The sequence below is a fragment of the Oenanthe melanoleuca genome, chromosome 2 (genome assembly GCF_029582105.1).
Source record: "Oenanthe melanoleuca isolate GR-GAL-2019-014 chromosome 2, OMel1.0, whole genome shotgun sequence".
Taxonomy (NCBI): Eukaryota; Metazoa; Chordata; class Aves; order Passeriformes; family Muscicapidae; genus Oenanthe; species Oenanthe melanoleuca.
In genome coordinates, this window is record NC_079335.1 from 134,578,817 (window position 1) to 134,597,935 (window position 19,119).

The 19,119-nt window shown below is 36.1% G+C and overlaps 1 protein-coding gene across 2 annotated transcripts in view; it reads right to left on the bottom strand.

Annotated features, from left to right (window-relative positions):
- Positions 1 to 772: 772 nt before the first annotated feature.
- Positions 773 to 19,119, bottom strand: part of KIF5B (kinesin family member 5B) — a 32,915-nt gene continuing 14,568 nt past the window's right edge. The window contains exons 11-26 of one of the 2 annotated variants that reach the window (XM_056485225.1): positions 17,382 to 17,530; positions 15,840 to 16,033; positions 15,155 to 15,223; positions 13,868 to 14,074; positions 12,000 to 12,143; positions 11,165 to 11,353; positions 10,191 to 10,308; positions 9,789 to 9,850; positions 9,572 to 9,681; positions 9,355 to 9,456; positions 7,256 to 7,316; positions 7,073 to 7,144; positions 6,795 to 6,899; positions 6,051 to 6,267; positions 4,257 to 4,386; positions 773 to 3,341 (exon numbers count right to left, since the gene is read on the bottom strand). In XM_056485225.1, the coding sequence (XP_056341200.1) occupies positions 3,335 to 3,341; positions 4,257 to 4,386; positions 6,051 to 6,267; positions 6,795 to 6,899; positions 7,073 to 7,144; positions 7,256 to 7,316; positions 9,355 to 9,456; positions 9,572 to 9,681; positions 9,789 to 9,850; positions 10,191 to 10,308; positions 11,165 to 11,353; positions 12,000 to 12,143; positions 13,868 to 14,074; positions 15,155 to 15,223; positions 15,840 to 16,033; positions 17,382 to 17,530 (1,936 nt within the window). In that variant the 3' untranslated portion in view covers positions 773 to 3,334. The remainder of the gene's footprint in view (positions 3,342 to 4,256; positions 4,387 to 6,050; positions 6,268 to 6,794; positions 6,900 to 7,072; positions 7,145 to 7,255; positions 7,317 to 9,354; positions 9,457 to 9,571; positions 9,682 to 9,788; positions 9,851 to 10,190; positions 10,309 to 11,164; positions 11,354 to 11,999; positions 12,144 to 13,867; positions 14,075 to 15,154; positions 15,224 to 15,839; positions 16,034 to 17,381; positions 17,531 to 19,119) is intronic. The other variant, XM_056485226.1, reaches the window with a different exon arrangement.

A 19,119-nucleotide genomic window follows, 5' to 3' on the forward strand; every position in this document is an offset into this window, starting at 1 on the left:
TTAAAGAGGTCTGAGTTGAACATCCCCTAGCAGAGACAAATATCTATTAAAAAGGGAGCTCTGTGACTGAGCCATCTTCTGCTAACAAGTAGCACTACTAAATATTTTACAGTATAGGTCAGCTCACTGCTGAACAGTTTTACAGATGCAATTTCTCCTTCCTGAGATCTTTACTTTTACATAACTGTACTGGCAGACTTAAATCATGACCTCCTTTATGCTTTTTATATATATATATATATATGTATATATTTATATATCAAAGTTCTATACATCTAGCTAAATCTTTTTCTGTGGAAATTATCCAGAAATTGATTGCAGCCTTGCATAACTACACTGTTCCATAAAAAAAAAAAAAATCAGTTCAATGGCACTAAGAAAAGTAGAACCAGCTATTATAGATACTGGTAAAGGAAAATGAGTCCCTGAAAGGAAAAGAAGCCTACAAAAGTCTGGATAGCACAGAAACATTGGAAATTGATTGATCTGTCTCATCCAGAATGAGGGGTCACCAAATCAGCAGACACCAAGTTCAAAAAAAGGAGAGGTACACAAAGCAAGTGATAACTCCTTTCCAACCAAGTGTACATGGATTCTGGAAACAACTGTTCAAGCACGTGGATAAAAAGAGAACTTTGAGCATCACCACACAGACAACTGACACCACACTCAGGAGAGCCCCAAGCACAACACAACACACCTAGTGAAGATTGTTGCATCATCACATTTGACCACACAGAGAGGTAAGAAATGGAATAAATGCACAAAGAAGTTCAAAGATTTTTCTCCTCTTTATTTAAACACAAATACATTTACAGCATGCAGGTAAGTTAAAACTATATGGCGTCTTCCCCAAACCAATTGTTTTAATGCATCTTAAGTGTACTGAAGTTAAATCAGATTCCACAGGTAGACTTGTCCTCATGTCAAATTTAGAGTTACACACAGTAGTGAGTCAGCATTTAAGTTACGTAAATAATTTAGTTGTTCACCAGAAATAAATATTATTTCACCAAGTTCCTATCCTAAACCATCTTTTAAAAATATGATCTAGAGGAACATAAAAATAAGAACCACTCAAAGACTGCAAGTTGAAATAGCAGTGTTGAACATTCCCCGTTTAGACTGAGTATTTTCATTTACAAAATACAGTAATTGTCCTGTCTGGCAGACCTATGACAGCCTAACCAGAAAGCAAAGAAAGTTGTGTGTTTTTATCTTTTTTTACATTTTAAGAGGCAGTTCTTGGTAAACTTCATAAAAGGTTTAAAATAAAAAAAAAAGTTTAAATATAAAAAAGTGATGTACACTGAGCTACACACTAGTTTACTATTTAATCTAATTCTTTAAACACAGCAATTTTCAGCACCAAAACCCATGACAATTACCTACAGGAATGAAACCCCCATTCACAGGCATGAGAAAAAATCCTGCTTCATTTGTGTGTGTTTTGTTTTTATGATTGCACATTGAAAAATGAAGGCCTGAAAACCTGTAGCTAACATTTGAGAAAGATAATGGACAGTGCTGATTCCATGATGAGAAACTGAACTCAAAATATTTTGTTGCTTGTTTATTATTTTTCCTCAGTATGCTGCCTTCAACTGTGCTCTAAAACAACTGCAAGTTTGGAGTGTTTGGCGGCCTTAGTGAAGAAAGCTGTCTTAAAAGCTGAAAGCTTCAAAATAGTGGGATTTTCAACTGATACACTCAACCTTCAAAAATCAAACTATTAAAAATCCAGACTGTAGCTATAGAAAAAAAAAGTGGTTCAAGGTCTAAAATTTGACTATATTCCATCATAATATAAATATTTTGCCTATTTTAAAATATAAAAATTAAAAGTGATTTGCTGTCTGAACAGTCACAGAGTTTCTATTGTTTCCACAATACCTGAATACCCAGCAAAAAACTCAATCCAGAACATAAAGTTGTATCAACCAGGTCTGAAAAACTCATTGAATTCTTCCAGCAATACTAAGTTTTTTCTTTCTTAAAGACCTGGTAACTAGTTTCTATACAGAAGAAGGCTAAAACTAAAAATTATAGTGGCTAAACCCTACGAATAAGTTAAGTTAATTATGCTATAAAACTTTAAACCCCGGATTCAGCTCAGAAAGAGTACCGGGCTCAAAACAAAACAAAAAATAAAAATAAAAATAAAAACGAAACAAAAAAAAATAAAATCAAAACCCCACGTTTCATTTTGTTAGCCACTTTACAGGACTTTATTGCAAAGAGAAGAAAAGTATTGAACAACTACTACTTTGGACATTTCGCATACCTACTTACAAATGGACTACAAATACAATTCAGGGTAGCACTTTATTTTATTGTTATTTTAAACACGTGCCTCTGGCATTTCTGAATACATCAGTTTAAAAAGTTGTGTCCTTTATTTATGTATCTGAATTCATTGGCCTGTTGCTGAAAAAGGCTTTTAAAATTGAAAATTAAAATTTTAGCCAAAAATTCCAGTACTGTATGCAGTGGGATATAAAGTTACAGTTTAGATTGCCCTCATTTCACTATTATAGAACAGTGAAAGTGAACCGTCACAGATACAGACAAATGGACAGACAGGCTCATCAGAATGAAGCAGAATGTTTTCACTCCACCAGACTGTACTGTGTGCAGAACCAGGACAGATGGGATAATCCATTGCCAAAGTCTTTTTTGTAAACTCAGGTTTACTGTTCCTGCTGTACAGTATTTAATTCTAGGTCACCCATGGCCGGGCGGTCGATAACAGTTACAGAGCCTTGTTCACACTGAACTCTTTCGGTCAGTGCTGGTGTGGTGCCTCGTGGCAGCTCGTCAGCACTTCAGGATCCTCACACTGTACAAACACAGTTAGTTCCAATGCTCTGTGCAGCATTCCAAAAGAAAACTGTAATGTAGAGTGCCGCCCTAATTCAGTGGGACATGTAGTGTTATGTGAAGTGATAAAAATGAAAGTATACTTTAACACTGTTGCACATTCCCTAAGACAATAAGATGAACACAAATTAAGCTAGAAAATTTGAACTAAGATTTTCTCAATGTACATTCAGCTTGGCACAGTGCAGACTAAATTTAAGACATGAAAGACAAACTGTGTAATAAGCAGAGCTACACTTTAACATGTCATTTTTCGAGACGCCAAAATTGCACTCTAGTTGTTTTTTTTGGGAATCAGTTAGCAGAATTTGTAGAAGGGGGAAGAGCTGTACAGGCCAAGTATAATTTATACAATTTTCAAAAAATAATCCTACAGTCCCCAAAAGGAGAGATTATTGTCATGGAATGACTCCCTCTACACAATATCCAATCCTCCTCACGCTGCATTTACTTTTCAGCAACTGTAAATGAAAAAAAAAAAAAAAAAAATCACAGAGTTAAGCCAAAAAAGCAAAGTTATTTACATTTACAGTAGACCATATCACTATTTACATGGCCTTTAAGAGCCCAGTTCTTAAACCACTCAGATAAGTGCTAATAAAACACCCACTTTAAAATAAGAAATCACACAGCACAAAGCATTTAAGCAGTGCAGTCTGCTACCAATGAGTTTTCAGCACGACAAACTGACTGGGTATGCAATCTTGACAGCAATAATGGAGTAAACATTACAGACAGAAACCACTTACAGCCCAGCCCCATTTCCCATGAATGTTGCTGCTTTTCCTGGCTAGTGGCAACTCCTTGGTCATTCAAGGCAAATTTACTCAAGGTTGAAGTAGCCATCAGCTCAACTTCTTATTTACTAAGAGACATTACTGAACAGAACCAGGTACTTTGACTAGTACTACAGCCTAGTTTTCTCTGAACTGGAGAGAAAACTTGGAAAAGTCAGTCAGCTAATCAAAGGAAACAAATAGAAACAAGATTCACATAAGCTGTTCTGGAGCCCTTCAGAAGAGGAATACCCAGATTTCAAGCATCCTACCCCATTTTGATGCATTTCAAACTGAAGATGCGGAAAATTAACTAAGGGAATGTCTAGAAGACGTTTATAGACTCAAAAGTGAAGATGAAAACAGAGAATATAAAATAAATAATTACTGTTAGGTGAACAACAGATCAACCAACTATAAAGCACGTTAATTAAAAAGAGATGATTTCGTAAAGCAACTTAAACATACTAAATACCATGCAATTACTTTGGAGATTAGAAATGTTTTAAAGTAAGTGAACACTTACAGAATGAACGGTAGTAAACCTAATATAAAGTAGTTTGATCAGACATTTTAAAAAATGCTGCAAGACAAACTTACACTTTGTCCTGCCGTCCACCTCCACGTAGCACGACTGGCTGGCTGTTCTGAGTGAACGCACCTCCACCACGAATTGCACTTGGATGAGTTGGAGAAGCTGCTGGATGCTGGCCAGGGCGGATGGGCTTAGCTGCATGACAAGAAACATGGCTTACAAATAGATACACAACACTACCTTGGATTATTCAAATTTACTAATACCATTAGTCAAATGTAAGAACCACAATTGAATGCACTTTGAATAAGAAAGTAAGTTTACAGGATGGCATTCTGAGAACATAACAGATAAGTGTCAACTACAACAAACCCTGAAAAACAGATAAGGTTTTGCTTATATTGTTCCCTGTTAAAGCTCGCAAAGCTTCTGATAAAGATTATCTTCACAAGAATTATCTGTCCCACCTAATGTATTGCCTTCTATGAATCCTATTTTTGGGCAATAAGAACTTAAATAAGACAGAACACTAGACAGTTTCCTGAGAGTTATGTATCAATAAGGAATCATTACACTTGCTGTCCTTCCCATATCTACTTGACTGATAAAGTCAGTAGTTTCTCTCTCTGAAGGTAGCTCCATGCACCAATATTCCACTGATAACACGGATTCATCAACCTTCCACCACATAAAACTAAAACTTGCTCCATAGCCCAATTAAAAATCCAGCAGTTCATAAGCTGCATACACTTAATAAACTGTATTTTCCACCAATTTTGCACTTAGCTGTTAAGATCGTACAAAATGTATCTGTAGGACTTCACAAAGTTCTGTAATATTAAAGAGAAGCACCTAAAGCTTCAGCAGGCAAAAAAAACCCTACAGGCAGCAGCTGCAACAAAGAAACACTTCTCAATTACTGCCTTAAAGGAAGCTAATCTCCAGGAAGACATGGCTAGTTCATCTAGACATTTAACCACAAGAGGCTGTAAACCTCAGGTGAGCTCACTAGAGAATTGTTTGTTTTCTTGGAGACCCACCTGAGAGAAAATTAAGACAGAAAAGCACCCATTTGCAAGCTGCCACTTCATGTGACCAACAAATTATAACTATTTTGCAACAGCTCTTTGCAGCCCTGCAGATTATGAGCAAAATTTAACTGCAACGCTCATTACAGTTGCATTAACATTTAAGAGAAGTGTATTGATGACTGAAGTCCTTTAGTTGTACTGCTGTAGTGTAATGTGCACAGTTAAGTTCTTCACACATCACAGTCCTCCTCGGTCCTCAGAGTAATGGCAGGAGCAAAGGATTATGACTATTTTGCCTCCACCTTCCCACCCCTATTTTTCCATTATTTACCCCTTGAGAGGGCTGTGGATATCTTATGTTTTAGAATAAAGAACTGGAAAGGTAATTAAGGATCTTTGGATATTGTGGGTTTCTGTCTACCCCTCTGCCCCATAAGATCAGGTCAATTTTGTTGTTGTTGAAAGTGATGGCTTAATCTTTCTTATTGCCTTGAAATACCTGTTTAGTCTTAAATTGGAATGGAATTGGAATAACCTAAGAGATTAAGACTCACAAGCACTGTACTGTTTCTTCTAGGATATGTAACACATTCAGGCTAGAATTCTAGGTTGGTAAGCCTTATCCAAAACCATTTAAAATAAATAGAGCCAAACAACCATAAAGCACCACCTCCACACACAGTCTGTTAACGAAAATACAATTCACAGTAGAAAATAGATCACATTGATACGTGCAGTTTCAATGAGGGCTGAAAGATGCACATATACACAAAAAAACCACAACGTAGGAGACAGATGAAGCTTTAGGGTAAGGGAGTCTTTACTCACCAATTTGTGCCGAATGTCCTCTTCTGGCCATGTTCTTGGATCTCACAGCCTCCTTGATACGATCTACTTCCTGCTGGTAGCGCTTGCGATCACGAGAAGCGTTCTCTTTGGCTTCCTTCAGTGCAGATTCCAAAGCTTTAACTCTCTCAGCTGTAGCTCGAAGTCGCTTCTCCAGTTTAGGAAGTTCGCAGCGAAGATCAGCATTATCACGTACCAGCTACAAAACCAGAAGTGATTATTTCCTTGGTATCTCTCTTCATAGGGAGAGCTGACCAAATACCTCCCCACCCCTGAAGAGGCAAAGCACTAGGGTTTTATTAACTTTGCTTAAGCTTTTAGTGAATCTACGGAGGTCAGTGACATTGAGACTGTCATTTGAAAAAAACAGTTGCTGTGGAAGAACCTGCTACCTCAACAGAAGCACCTGTTCCATCAGAGATGGGCAAGCAGCTTCTAGACTCCATATATGAAGTCTAAACATGCACTTGAATCCCTTTCAGTTTAAATGCAGCTATTTTGTTATAAACCCATATGTACTCAAAACAGCTAATTAATTAATTTATATATATATATATATTTTTTTTTTTTTTTTACACATAATAGACTGAAGTTTTCCTGTATAAAGAGACACACGATGTAGAAGTTTTTACTTATACAAGTTACTTTATGATCAATAGGCAGTTGCTTCTGTAACAACGGATCTGGAATAGTTTTATTAAAATTTGAAATGATATCTCATTGTACCTGCTTGTGAACCTTTGTAAGCTGTTCAAGATTATTCTCAAGGAAGGAAATCTTCTGTTTCTGTGCAGCACTGCCTCCTGTATCATCTGAGTCGATCTCAGCACTCTGCAGTAACAAAGGTATGGGGAGGGAGACAGGAGGCTGAGTGAAAATCTGAACTTTCATGTTAAGATCAAACCAGAAAAATTAAACCAAATAAACATCAGTTCCTAATTTAGTTCTAAACTGAAATTCGTGCAGCATTCTCAGAAACAAAAAATTTAACCACAGCACATTACCTTTTTCACTCTAGTAGCCAGATCTTGAACAAACAGCTTCCGAAGATTGTGAAGAGTCTGAAGTTCTTTTGCCTACAGTTAAGGACAAGAAATTAACAAAAAAACCCAAACAAACTCTGAAAGAAAAAAAAAAAAAAAGACAAATATTGACATTTGCTCTGGAATATACTCAGACTATCTTACCACTGTCTCTTCCAAACCCTTTAAATCTTGTCTCGCTTGTTCCCGTCTGTCCTGCATAACCCTAAAAGAGAATAAATTATTCCTGAAATATCCTAGAAAAATTAGAAATTTTGTTTTAGAGGATTAGAAAAATAAACACTATATGGTACAAATGAAAAAAGTCTTTTAGTTGAAGTCTTAAATTAAAGATGTAACCAATAGATGTCACTCAAATCTGTATGGCATGGGGGTGGTGGGATTGGGGGAGTTGCAAAAGGAAAAGAGGGACACATTTTTAATATTGAATACAAATAAGTACATTCATATGCATAAATTATAGAAGTTTCTAGAATAGTAAAAGACAAGACTCTCAGAGTCAGCTTCAGAGTGAATATTTGGGGAGATCTTATCCAACAAATGTTCTTAGCTCTGACCAGCCAAGATGATAAGTATCATGCGCCTGATAAAAAATTTTCCTCTTTTCTTTAACACCTCACCCTCAACACACTGGCCAAACCAGCATCATAAACAACAATGTCAGTGTACAGGAATATAACCTGATGATTATCAGTGTGCAGAGATGCTGTCTTGCCAGTTAATGTGAAAGCATTATCTGCACAGGAAATGTTCTCAGAACTGTAAGTTAGTGCAGTTATCAAGATGATAGAATACACGAAAGGAATGTGGACATTTCTTTTCATGACCTGAGATTAGAATAGAAAGGCCATGGACTGCACAAAAATGAAGTGTTCCTGTTAAGTAGTTAAAGAAAGACTCTTTTCCTCTTGAAATTTCTCCTCATTCAGTTTCACTACTAGTTTACAGTTAAATGTGCAAACATTCGATCTAATAAAATATTCTAAACAATGTCACTATCCTACCCATTTTCCAGATGTCTCTGGATAAGAAAGTAGTTCCAGGCATCTTATACAACTTCAAATCAAAAAAGTTAAAATGAATAATCTGCATTGTTCCTGGTCTGTCATTTGCCATGCACATTTATAATATTCAGTGGAAAATAACTGGATTCAAGAAGGCTGGGGGAGAAGACAGAATATAAAACTAATTTTTAAAACTTCTTTGAAAATCTTTTGAAAAGGAATGTTCCTATACAGCAAGTGCTTTAAAATGGTCAATGCTAGATGTAGCTGAGCTTGCAAACTGAAATAGAAAGTGATAATGTGGTATGGAGAGCAAATCTTACAATACAAAAAAACCTACTGTAGTTAATATAAGTTTTGTAAGCATTGTGGCATATAAATAAATCAAAATAAGATGGATTCATGAGACCAGAGTACTGTTAAAATTTTAGCCAGTTAAACAGGATAAACAAAAAAAGTGTGAGGAAAAAAAAAAAAAAAAAAAAAGTGCTGCTTCTTGGTTACCAGCACAGATCAGCCAGGTCACTCTGATTGCTTCAAATTCCATGATGAAAACCCCTGAAAACCACTGTGTGTGTTTTTAACATAGCCAAAAGTACTTTTCAGAAAGTACTTTTAAGTATAATGTATTTTTAGCTTCTGTAAAGATAAATTTGTATGTGCCAGGAAGGGGTTACAACTGATACACTTAGATTTCCAGGAGATTAAGGTCAGATTTCTAGTAGCTGAGAACTGTTTTCAAGCTTGACTTGGATACTCACCTACAAGGAGAATATAATTCCATTTTTATACTGACTTTTGAGTCTCTAACTCACTAATACATTGTATTTAGTTAATCAATGAAGCATGCAACTGTTTAAGAATAAACCAATTAGAGCCCCCTAACAAAATCAAAGAAGAACCATAAAAAGAATAAGGGAACGCAAAAAAACAGAAAGAGAGTAAGGGGAATTGTTAGAAGACTCTGTTTTACAGAATGCAGTACTTAGCTGCAAATTGAGAAGTTAATTACTCCAATCCATAGCATAATAAAAAAATCCAAAACAGTTGTGGCCTTCATATCTTTCACAATTTTACTTCCTATTTTAAGTATTCACACAGTGCAAAGGTTTTAAAAAAGGTTCAAGAAGGCCTCTAACAAGCATACCATAAAGTGAGAGGCACTGCATCACATTAGATCATGAGTTTATAGGTGAAGTGTCCCCACACACATTAGTTTTATGCTTCATTATCACTTACGTAAGCTCATGAAGTTTTCTGCTTTTTTCCTGATCAGTCGCTTTCAGCTTCTCATGCTCGACTCTCAGACGTTCCTGTTCAAGCATCATCTTCTGGTTTTGGCTAAACACAGAAAGTAAATATTTTATCAGCTGAAACTCCCAGATAGCACATTCAGTAACAAAATGGAAGACAGGACAGTTCTGGAGGCACTACTAAAATAAAGACAATTACTCACTCTTGAAGCTCAGTGATGAGCTTCTCCTTTGCATCAACTTCATCTCTCAGGCTACTGATTTGTTTCTGATGCGTCTCACGATGGCTCTGAATTTGCTGCTCCACAGCTTGCTATAAGAAAAAAACAGAACATATTAAATGATCTGAGTTACCACCAGACTTCACTCTGCAGGGATTTGAGTTGAGGTTTTCTTCTTTAAACAATGAAATTGACTTACCTTGACTTCATTTGCAGTTTGAACCTTATTTAAGTGCTCTTTCTCCATTTCATGGACCTTTTCTAGTAGGGACAGAGATGAAAAAGCACATTTCAGCCAGGTATCTAGGCAATCACATGGATGATGGCACTAATTTCCCCTTCCCTTGCCAACACCTTACAATTTGAAAAAAGTCCCCTCCCACCACAAAAATTAATTAAATTAGTAACATCTTTAATCCTATCAATAAGGTCTTTCAAACAATGAACTGGTTTTACCATGGATTAATTCTACGTGTTCAGTAGCAAAAAAAGCCTTTCTATAGCTCTACCTTTCAACTTAAACAGAACAGAGAATTTCCCCATGGATCACTATATTCTTAAAACAGTGCTGGTGGGTGGGGTGTAGGGAGACAAGTCTTACCCTGTGCTCGGAGTTGAACTAATTCTTCATTAAGGGAATCCACAGATTCTTCCAGCTGTCTCTTTTTCTGTTCCACATTCTGAAGATATTCAGTCAGTGACTTGATCTTGGCTTCATGCTTGTGGAATGAAAAGATTCATTTACTTTGGAACTAGGTACCATGGAATTACATCTGCATGAACAGTTCATGCTTATTTTTTACTCAACAAGTAACCTCATCTCAAAACAAAAATGGTGCCAACTAGACTCTTAGAAGAATATGACTACTCAAGTAGATCTGTAATATAGCCTGTAAGACAGTGTCTTTATTCTAGATTGGAATGAAATACATTTTTGGCTGGGAGATGTTTTGAATGTTAAATACTAACAGGGCAAGAGAGACCCACTGTATTTAGTAGACTGTCCTGAAATGTGCATCTCTTGATTTTAAAAAAGATTATTATCTGTATGAAAAACAAAATACAGAAATATTAAACCGCATATCTAGATAACAATTTTCAGAAGTGTTAGATGTCACATTACTTATCTTTTCTAACAATCACATTAAAACGGTCTTTCTCACATTAGAAATAAATTTAATCTGCTATGCAAACCTCCTGGAATTTTACTTTATTACCTCTCTTACTTCCAGCTTAGGGCATTAGCAGGCAGAGTGCCCACTAGCCACTGCTTCTGTAAGACTGGCATTTTTAAGGAATCCTGTGATGGAGAATACATGGACTCCAGTATTTAATACAAGTGCTAAAAAAGCATTAGCAGGGTACAGATATATTGCAGAAATTCTGACATCCTGCCACACTGAATTACTTTGAAGCATCCAATCTGATGAGAGTACTAAGGAAGCAGCTGAGTCTTATGGCTGCTCACTCACAGTGGGCTTTGTTAGATGCTAAAAAAACCCTGCAACTTTTTTTCCCTCCCCCTGACAGGTTAATGAATTTAATTTATAAAGAATGCTATAGAGAAATACTTACCTGTGAGATCCGGAGCTGGCAGGCAGCCAACTCCTTTTCATTTTCTTCCATTTTCTTATTGCTTTCAGCTTGTGTGCCTTCTAACTGTTTGCAACGTTTCACCATTGTTTTTACTTCTGATTTCATTTTGCTAATGTACAGTCTTGCAACTGTGAATTCTTCATCTATCATGCCAGTTCCCTCAGGCTGCTGAAAAGGGTGGAATAGCACATTTAGAAAGCTCAGGTAGCAAAAGTGAACTAACAGTGCACTAGAGCACTAAATGACCCGGACACACATCCCCAGCCTCAACTGGTAAATACAGAACTTTAAAAAACCCAAAACCTAACATTTTGGTATTTAAGTTTTCTGCTTGATTATTTAGAAGTGTGCACATAGACATTGAGTTGCCTGAAGAAGGAAATAGAGTTCACTATTGATTTCTAATACTGCTTACATTCTTGCCCTTTATCCATCTTCTAGACTTATCTTTTATTTCATGTCCTCATCCTGTTTTTAATAAAGAATCATCCCGATCGTCACTGTAGGTCAATATTAGATTTCCAAGAGAATGCTGTTGATTAAGACCACTTCATACAGCAGTTTGATAACGTGAATGAGAACACTGCTTCAGGAAAAAGAACATGCCTGCTCTTCCCTGCTTATGCATAATCAAATTCTGTCTGGGACCTGATTAAGTCCCAATATAAGCAATGGAGAAGCTTATGTCCAAATTACTAATACACGTAAAGCTTCCTATGGTGGTAGTTTTTACCATAAGAAGAAAATGTCCCCACCTATCCACAATGTATGTGTTTAATACATGGCACTGAAGACAGCAGTGATTAACTCTTACCTTGACATCATTATTTCCTACTGCAATTCCAATCTCTGCAAGATCTTTTAGTAAGGAGGCCATCATTTCTGTTGCTCGTTTCTTCTGATGGTTGGTCATTTCTTTAAGTTTCTGAAGCTCTGCATCTATACTGGCTAAAGTGACCTATAGTAAAAGAAGTTACCCTTGATTAAACACAAAACACTTTTGTTCTTGGAACTAGTTTCGTACTACTGACTCAGCATCAGCATTTCTTCTGAAAGAACTAAAAACTACTGGGGACAGCGACCTTCAAATCACAAATATAATCTTAAAACTCTGCAGCAAAAATAGTGTTAACGTTGTTAAACAGCATTTAGAGTTATATACAATTAAATATTACAGGGAATCACATTTATAGAAAAAGGGTAAATGGACAGCAAGGCCAACACTTTTTACCATTATTCTGGTAAATTAAAACAACTTCAGCTGTATCTGCAGAGCTCTTAACTCTTCCTACTTGCAAATCAAAAAATGAGAGTACTTTCCCAGTACTGACATTTAATAAGCACAACACATATTCATGAACACTTTTTCAGCTGTTTTGAGCTGCTGTGGCTGTAGTGGCTGCAGCTCAGCAGACCACACACTAAAGAGTCTGCTATGTGTTGTCCAGTTTAAAAAAAACTGGATGGTTACTTCATGGGTTAGCAGAACCAGATGGGGATGTCTTAATTTTATGACACCTCTAAAAATTTGCTTTCTTGCAGATTGATTTATTTGTGACACTCAATGTATGTTCATTATAATACCTAGAATCACTACCTATAATTAGAAACTGCATCAATAAAACAAATTAAAAAAAAAAAAAAAACAACCCAGCAAAAACCAAACCATACACTTCAGAATTATACACACAGCAAGCCTACTCCAACAGATTTTAAATGCTGCTCAAAGACCAGATTCTGTGACTTTTGGCTAACCTGCAAGTGATGTAAGTTACCAGTAAAAATTACTCAGCTTAGAATACTCAGAAGTTTAAAGAAAGTTTCATGATCTTGTGAACTTCAATTACATCACTAGTGTCCTACCAAGTCAAATCTTACTAACTGAAAATTGAAAGACACAGTCACTAGAAGACCCAGATCCTCTTATCACCTTCAAGAACAGAACAGTGAGACTTAATGCCATTAATATTGTCTGCCAGCAAACATGTTGATCCTTTCCTGCACTTAGAATTTTAGGACAGTAAGTAGATTGTCCTAACTGCTTTAAAGTGATTGAGATCTGCCAAATAACTGCCTACCAAAACAGTCAGTTCAGAAACTTTGCAGGTACGTAAGGAGGTGTACAGTAGTCTGTGAGACTGATACTGCGTCTGTATTTTAACCAGGGTTATCTTGTCGAATACGTCCTAAGCTACTCCTTTCAGAAAATAACCCAAACTGCATATTTTTGAAGGCATCAAAGTTAAGTTCTCACATTCCATACACACAGCAGGTAAATATACATTCCTTTCAAGAAAAACTGTAGCATGCTCACTGCAGCTTCAAGTCTGGAAGAAGAACATTCTTAAGTCAGTATTTCCCCAACTGCACCAGAAAGACAAACAAAACCAGCACGTAATGAAGGTGTTAAGTGTTGACACCTAGGATATTTCTGAACACTCTTCAGATAGTAAAATGCTACAGGCACTAAAAAAAAAAAAAAAGCGCGATCAAGGTCAATAACCACTATAAGTTTTTTCTTAAGCTTACAGATTTTAGTTAATCATTCCCTGTAAAAACAAAGTAAGGTTAAGATTTAAGCTCTCATTTTTCCTTGTGAAATACTTTCAAATGACATTAAGCAATATGGGTAAGGTAAGCAAAGTCACACTGAAGATTGTTAGTAATATCCCAATTTCATACCGATTTTTGATTGAGTTCATCACTAAGCAGTTCATATTCCTTTGCCTTATCTTCTACTTCCTGAGATTTCTGATCATAGTTGACAGCTAATTCTTCAAGGGCTTGTAACACCTCTTTCACTTCCTCTTTAGAAGCATCATTTTCAGCCTGAAGGCGATTCAACTCTGCTTGCAGGTTGTCTTGGTCCCGTCTGGTTGACGCCAGAAGCTGCAATAATGACAGATTTAATAAAAATACAACAGCAAATAATCATGAAGAAAATTCTATGCATATCTTGAATTTTATTAAGGCTTTTAGCTACTACAATAGCTTATATCTACATTTTTAGTGAACAGCTAAGAATCAAATATAATGAGCAATTAAATTTACCATCTACATACACAGTTCTTTTAAGTTTTTAAATATCTTAAAAATGGAAGTGACCACAAATTAAGACATATAGCAACTAGAAATGCACATGGAATATTGCAAGTTCTCAAAAGAGCCACCGAAGTCTACTTATGAGTATGAAGTTGTCAATAGTCTAGGGACTAAACTTCCAGAATTTTAACAGTTAGCTGCTGAAGAATAACTAGACAAAGGGTACAATTGCTAAAAAAAAGCAGACTTATTTATTTAAGTAAGATTCAACAGTAGCTCCAACTTCCCCAGTCCTTGCTTCATTTCCTTCTTAACACGTGCATGAGGATTATAAGTTTTTTAAATCTTTGTGCTACAGAGAAATAATTTTTCAAATATTTTGGATAAATGAAATTTTAATTACTAATAGGAATTTCCCCCATTAGTTTATATCCCTGGCAAAATGTGCATACAAACAATTTGAACAATCTAGCAAGTATGGTCTGAATTAACACATAGATATTTCCTTTTTCATTGTTGGCCAATGCATTTCCCTCCTCCCCCTTCCCTCTCTGTACAGCAACTGACTGGAAGTAAACCTTAAAACAGATTTCTTACATTAAATCAAGTTACCTTCAGTTTTGACAACCTGCTGACTTTGCATGGGGAAGACAACTGCAGCTGTCTTTGCATAAAATACTTCAATTCTTTCAATCTTCATGGATACTTAAGATCTAAATAAACTGGTTTAAGTTTGGCCATCAACACAGGGTAGGTGGGAGAATGAACAGGCAGAGCATTTAGATAAAGCACAGAAGAGAACTATTGTGCAGTAGTAAGCTGTCATTCTACTCCCTGGCCATAAACTGTGACCTATTCCAAATACCACCAATTTCTTTAAAGGAAAGACAAATGAAAATAAAATATAGATGCAAGAGCAAAACTCACCTCTTCCTGATCCAACATCTGTGTCTTCAGTTTTTCTACTAGTTGACTCTGCTGATTAATTTCTTCATCCTGCAGTTGAAATAAGACCACGTTCATTAAACTGACAAATACCATTCAGAAAAAATAATTTATGAGACAGCAGACATTAGGTATCTAACTTTTCCCTATTCCAAAATAATTACATAACAAAGTGATAAAAGTAAAAAACAATTCTTTTCACTGGTTGATTCATTAAGTTCTTAACCTGCCAGTTCTTAACCTTCAGAGACAAGTCTCATACCTGTGCTTTTGCAAGTCTTCTCCAAGTTGCTCTAACTTCCAAGAAACAATATTTAATTTAAAGACGTTTTTCTATTCAAATGCAGTACTATTGCTTAAATTTGAGATTAGATTCAAATAAAATAACCAAAACATGGAAAGAAAGAGTTTTGTCTTTACTCATTTTTCCACGTCCATTATTTTCCAGCTAACGAATGATACCTCCTTAGCACCACATAAGAACCTTTTCTAATATCCAACCTAAAACTCCCCTGACACAACTTCAGGCTATTCCTTCTGGTCACAGGACTGAAGAGATTTGTACCTGCCCCTCAGTTTCTCCTCCTGGGAATACTGAAGATGTATTACACAATGATACAGTTAAAGATATTTTCAAGAGATCTTACATTAAATAAGAACAGCATACCTTGTCATCCAGTTGTTTGTAAAGTTTGGCAATTTCTTCCTCACATTTCCTTCTCTCAGCATCGGTGAAATTGCCAGTTACTCCAATTGTGGTAGCTGGTTTATCATTAATAACAGAAATATCCTTGTCCACTGCAAAAGCTTCTAAGTTGGCCTTCTCCTTGTCAAACTGTTCATCAACTGGTACAGTCTCCCCTTAAAAATACACTTAATTTTAGTACAGTTAGCCATGACATATTTACCACAAAATTACTCTTGAGAAGCATTACATATTTCCTACTAACAATATTGCACAGTTAATAAGCAACTGAAGTTCCGTTGATTACTTGGCAAAAAAAATGACCACTAGATCATCCAAACTATTTCCTGCTTACCACAAAACATTGTATTTCACCCTGTTACTCTGCTGTGAACTTCAAATTTATTATTATTTATTTATTATTATACATCAAACTGTATCTTCTAGAAAGTTACCTAACTTTCCCAGAAGACAGAAAATTCTCTTTCCCTTGGCGCTCTGTTTTGATAGGTGGGCATATTTACTTTTACATTGCTTTGCTTCTAATTTAAAATATTTTCAGTTACACTTTTATCCTTTTACGTTCATAAAGCTTTTTCTGATGAGAACTTCACAGAGAAGAAAACACCACATGCCAAGGCACTTCACTGGTACATTAAACTAAATTCCTTAGTGCTTTATTCAAAACATTTTATGCAGTCCTTGGAAGGTACAGGCTCTTTCCAACACTCTAGTATCTTGTGTTAAGTATAGTCCTTTCAGAATATTGACATTTCAGGTGTGGCCTCACACCAGCTTTGAAACAATTAAAAAAACCCAACAAAAACCAAAAAATCCACATCCTACCAAACCTATTTCAGCAAAGCCATTTTCTTGAGATTAACATCAGGATGTGGTACAGCTCTCTACAAGATTGCAAAATCATCTTTTACAGCTGCCGAACTCCAGAATATATCTGTATGACCTATGTTCTCTTCTCATGAATGTATGGCTTCACTATTAACTTGCATTTTGCCAGCAACTTGAACTGATAAGAAGTTAATCATTCAGGAAGAATTAACAGACACACATTTGGTACGGTCAGCAACTTTGGGGTTTGGGTGTTTTTTTTGCCTATTCACATGTGTGAGTTTTAAATGGGGCAAGATCTTGTGATATTGTTTTGAATCAGAAAACCAAAGCAGAGGAAGCATTTTACTCAATTTCTGCACTTAAAAGTAATCAGTTTTTGTCCCCCAAAAGAAAACTTGTACAACATATATAACTCCAATCCTGCTAGAAATCTACATGTTGAACAATCTAACACAAATACACTTTCAGACATTTTTGCCATTGCATGATTATTAGAAGTTATTTCAGTAGCAATAAAGTGAAAAATATCATGTTCCAAAGTTGACTTAATACTATAGCTTTAATATCCCTATTACTGCATTACATGGTGCTCTTAGCTACTTCTGGTAGCCTGAAGATTAATTCTGTTGTCTTGCCTAAAGTTTGCAGAATAATAACGTAACTGCTTCTCACCATTCCTCCATCTGTTGAGCTCATTTTCCAGCCACTGTATGGTGTTACGCAGAGTCTTGTTTTTCTCTTTTTCCTTCTCATACTTTTTCTTCCACTGTTCTGCAGTGAGCTCCACATTGACACAGACTGTGTTCTTAATGGTCTTTGCTCTACACAGAAAAAGCAAATAGCTCTGAAACTTCATTTTTAAAGAAAGGAATTAAAGTTTACTAAACAATACATTCACATATCATTGCTGAAAGCATAAACATTCCCATCTCTTAAAAAACCTTATTTCTACTCCCTATCAAGTTGCTATTCTTTAATTTGGATTGATAAAACTGTCAATGCAACACAACTTTGGAAAGCTGAGAAATCTCAAGCTGACTGAGTTGGAAAAATTCACCTGCATACCATCACCTAAAAGAACTCAGGTCAGGACAGCTGTGCACAGTTTTGAATCAAGGATAGTATTCCACATCCAGCAAACACTGTCCAATGGAGAGCATAACACTTTTAGGATGCAAACCATCTGGCTTTTCTAAAAAACAGCTCATTTCAACCAAAAAGTCCACTTACTAGATCTCCACTAACCAAACAGATTGTACAAGCTACTTAGATAACTGCAGAATGTTAAGTCTCTATGTTCAGTTGAATTCCATGAAATTAAGTTTGGATCAGAGACAAAACTACAGGCACTGATAACAGTCATGAAACCATGTATGGTCTTCACTATAGTGCCACCTCACTTATCTCAGTAGTTTCCTGTTTGGTCTTCTACTACTGAATATCCAAAAATCAGAACAGCAAAAAAGCTTAATGGTAGTTAAACATGTTCCTTATTCTGCACTGATTCCTGTAAGTACTTTTCTGTAAAATCTTAGGGAGACATTACCACTAAAAGAGACATGACTTTCTATTTCCTATATTACATGACTATTACATAGGCTTCAGTTACTACAGCAGAGGGATTCAGCACAAATTTGACATTCCTAGAAAGCTGAATTAACATACTGGACTAACTGTGGTGGCTGAGACAGAAGTGCACTCTGTTAACTCCAGAAGACATCAAGAGTACAAGGCAGTGAAACTACATAGCTGCAGCTGGAAGAAACTTTTCAGTAGGTCATTCACTAAATAATAAAAGGAAAAGACCTCTTACCTCCTAAAAGGAAACAAAAACCCTCCACTGTTGCAGAATGCAGTCATTACTCCACACTCACTAACTATTCATATTCTGCCAGATTTCTAATCTGGTCTATTTTCCATAGTACAAAAATTCTCAGAGAAGACCAGTAGGAAACTATCTTGCTGAACTGAAGTGAAACTAACATCAAAGACCAGATGGACTAGCAAAACATTGACTGTTTTGGTAATGTACTCCACTAAATTATGTGATTCAATCTAGTGGTCAGGAACTGGAGTATAACAAAGCAGCAACAATAATAAAATGGTAAAGAAGAGCTACCTAACAAAACACCAAACTGGAAATGAGCATGTATAAATTCAGTTACAAATGACACAGGAATTTACAAGTATCATTTCAAAGTTTACTGGACCAGAGTACAGGCTCTCCTGTCAAATAAAGGATTCAGTTTAGCAGGGGAGAGCTCCTTCCTACCGTCTTCCACCTTAGAGAGGGCAGGGGACAGGGAAGTACTTACAGCCCTCCAAAATTATACATTAAACCACATTTTGAACCAAATTATATGCTTCTCCTAAAAATACAGTCTTCAGGATCCTGGCTAGTTCAAGGATT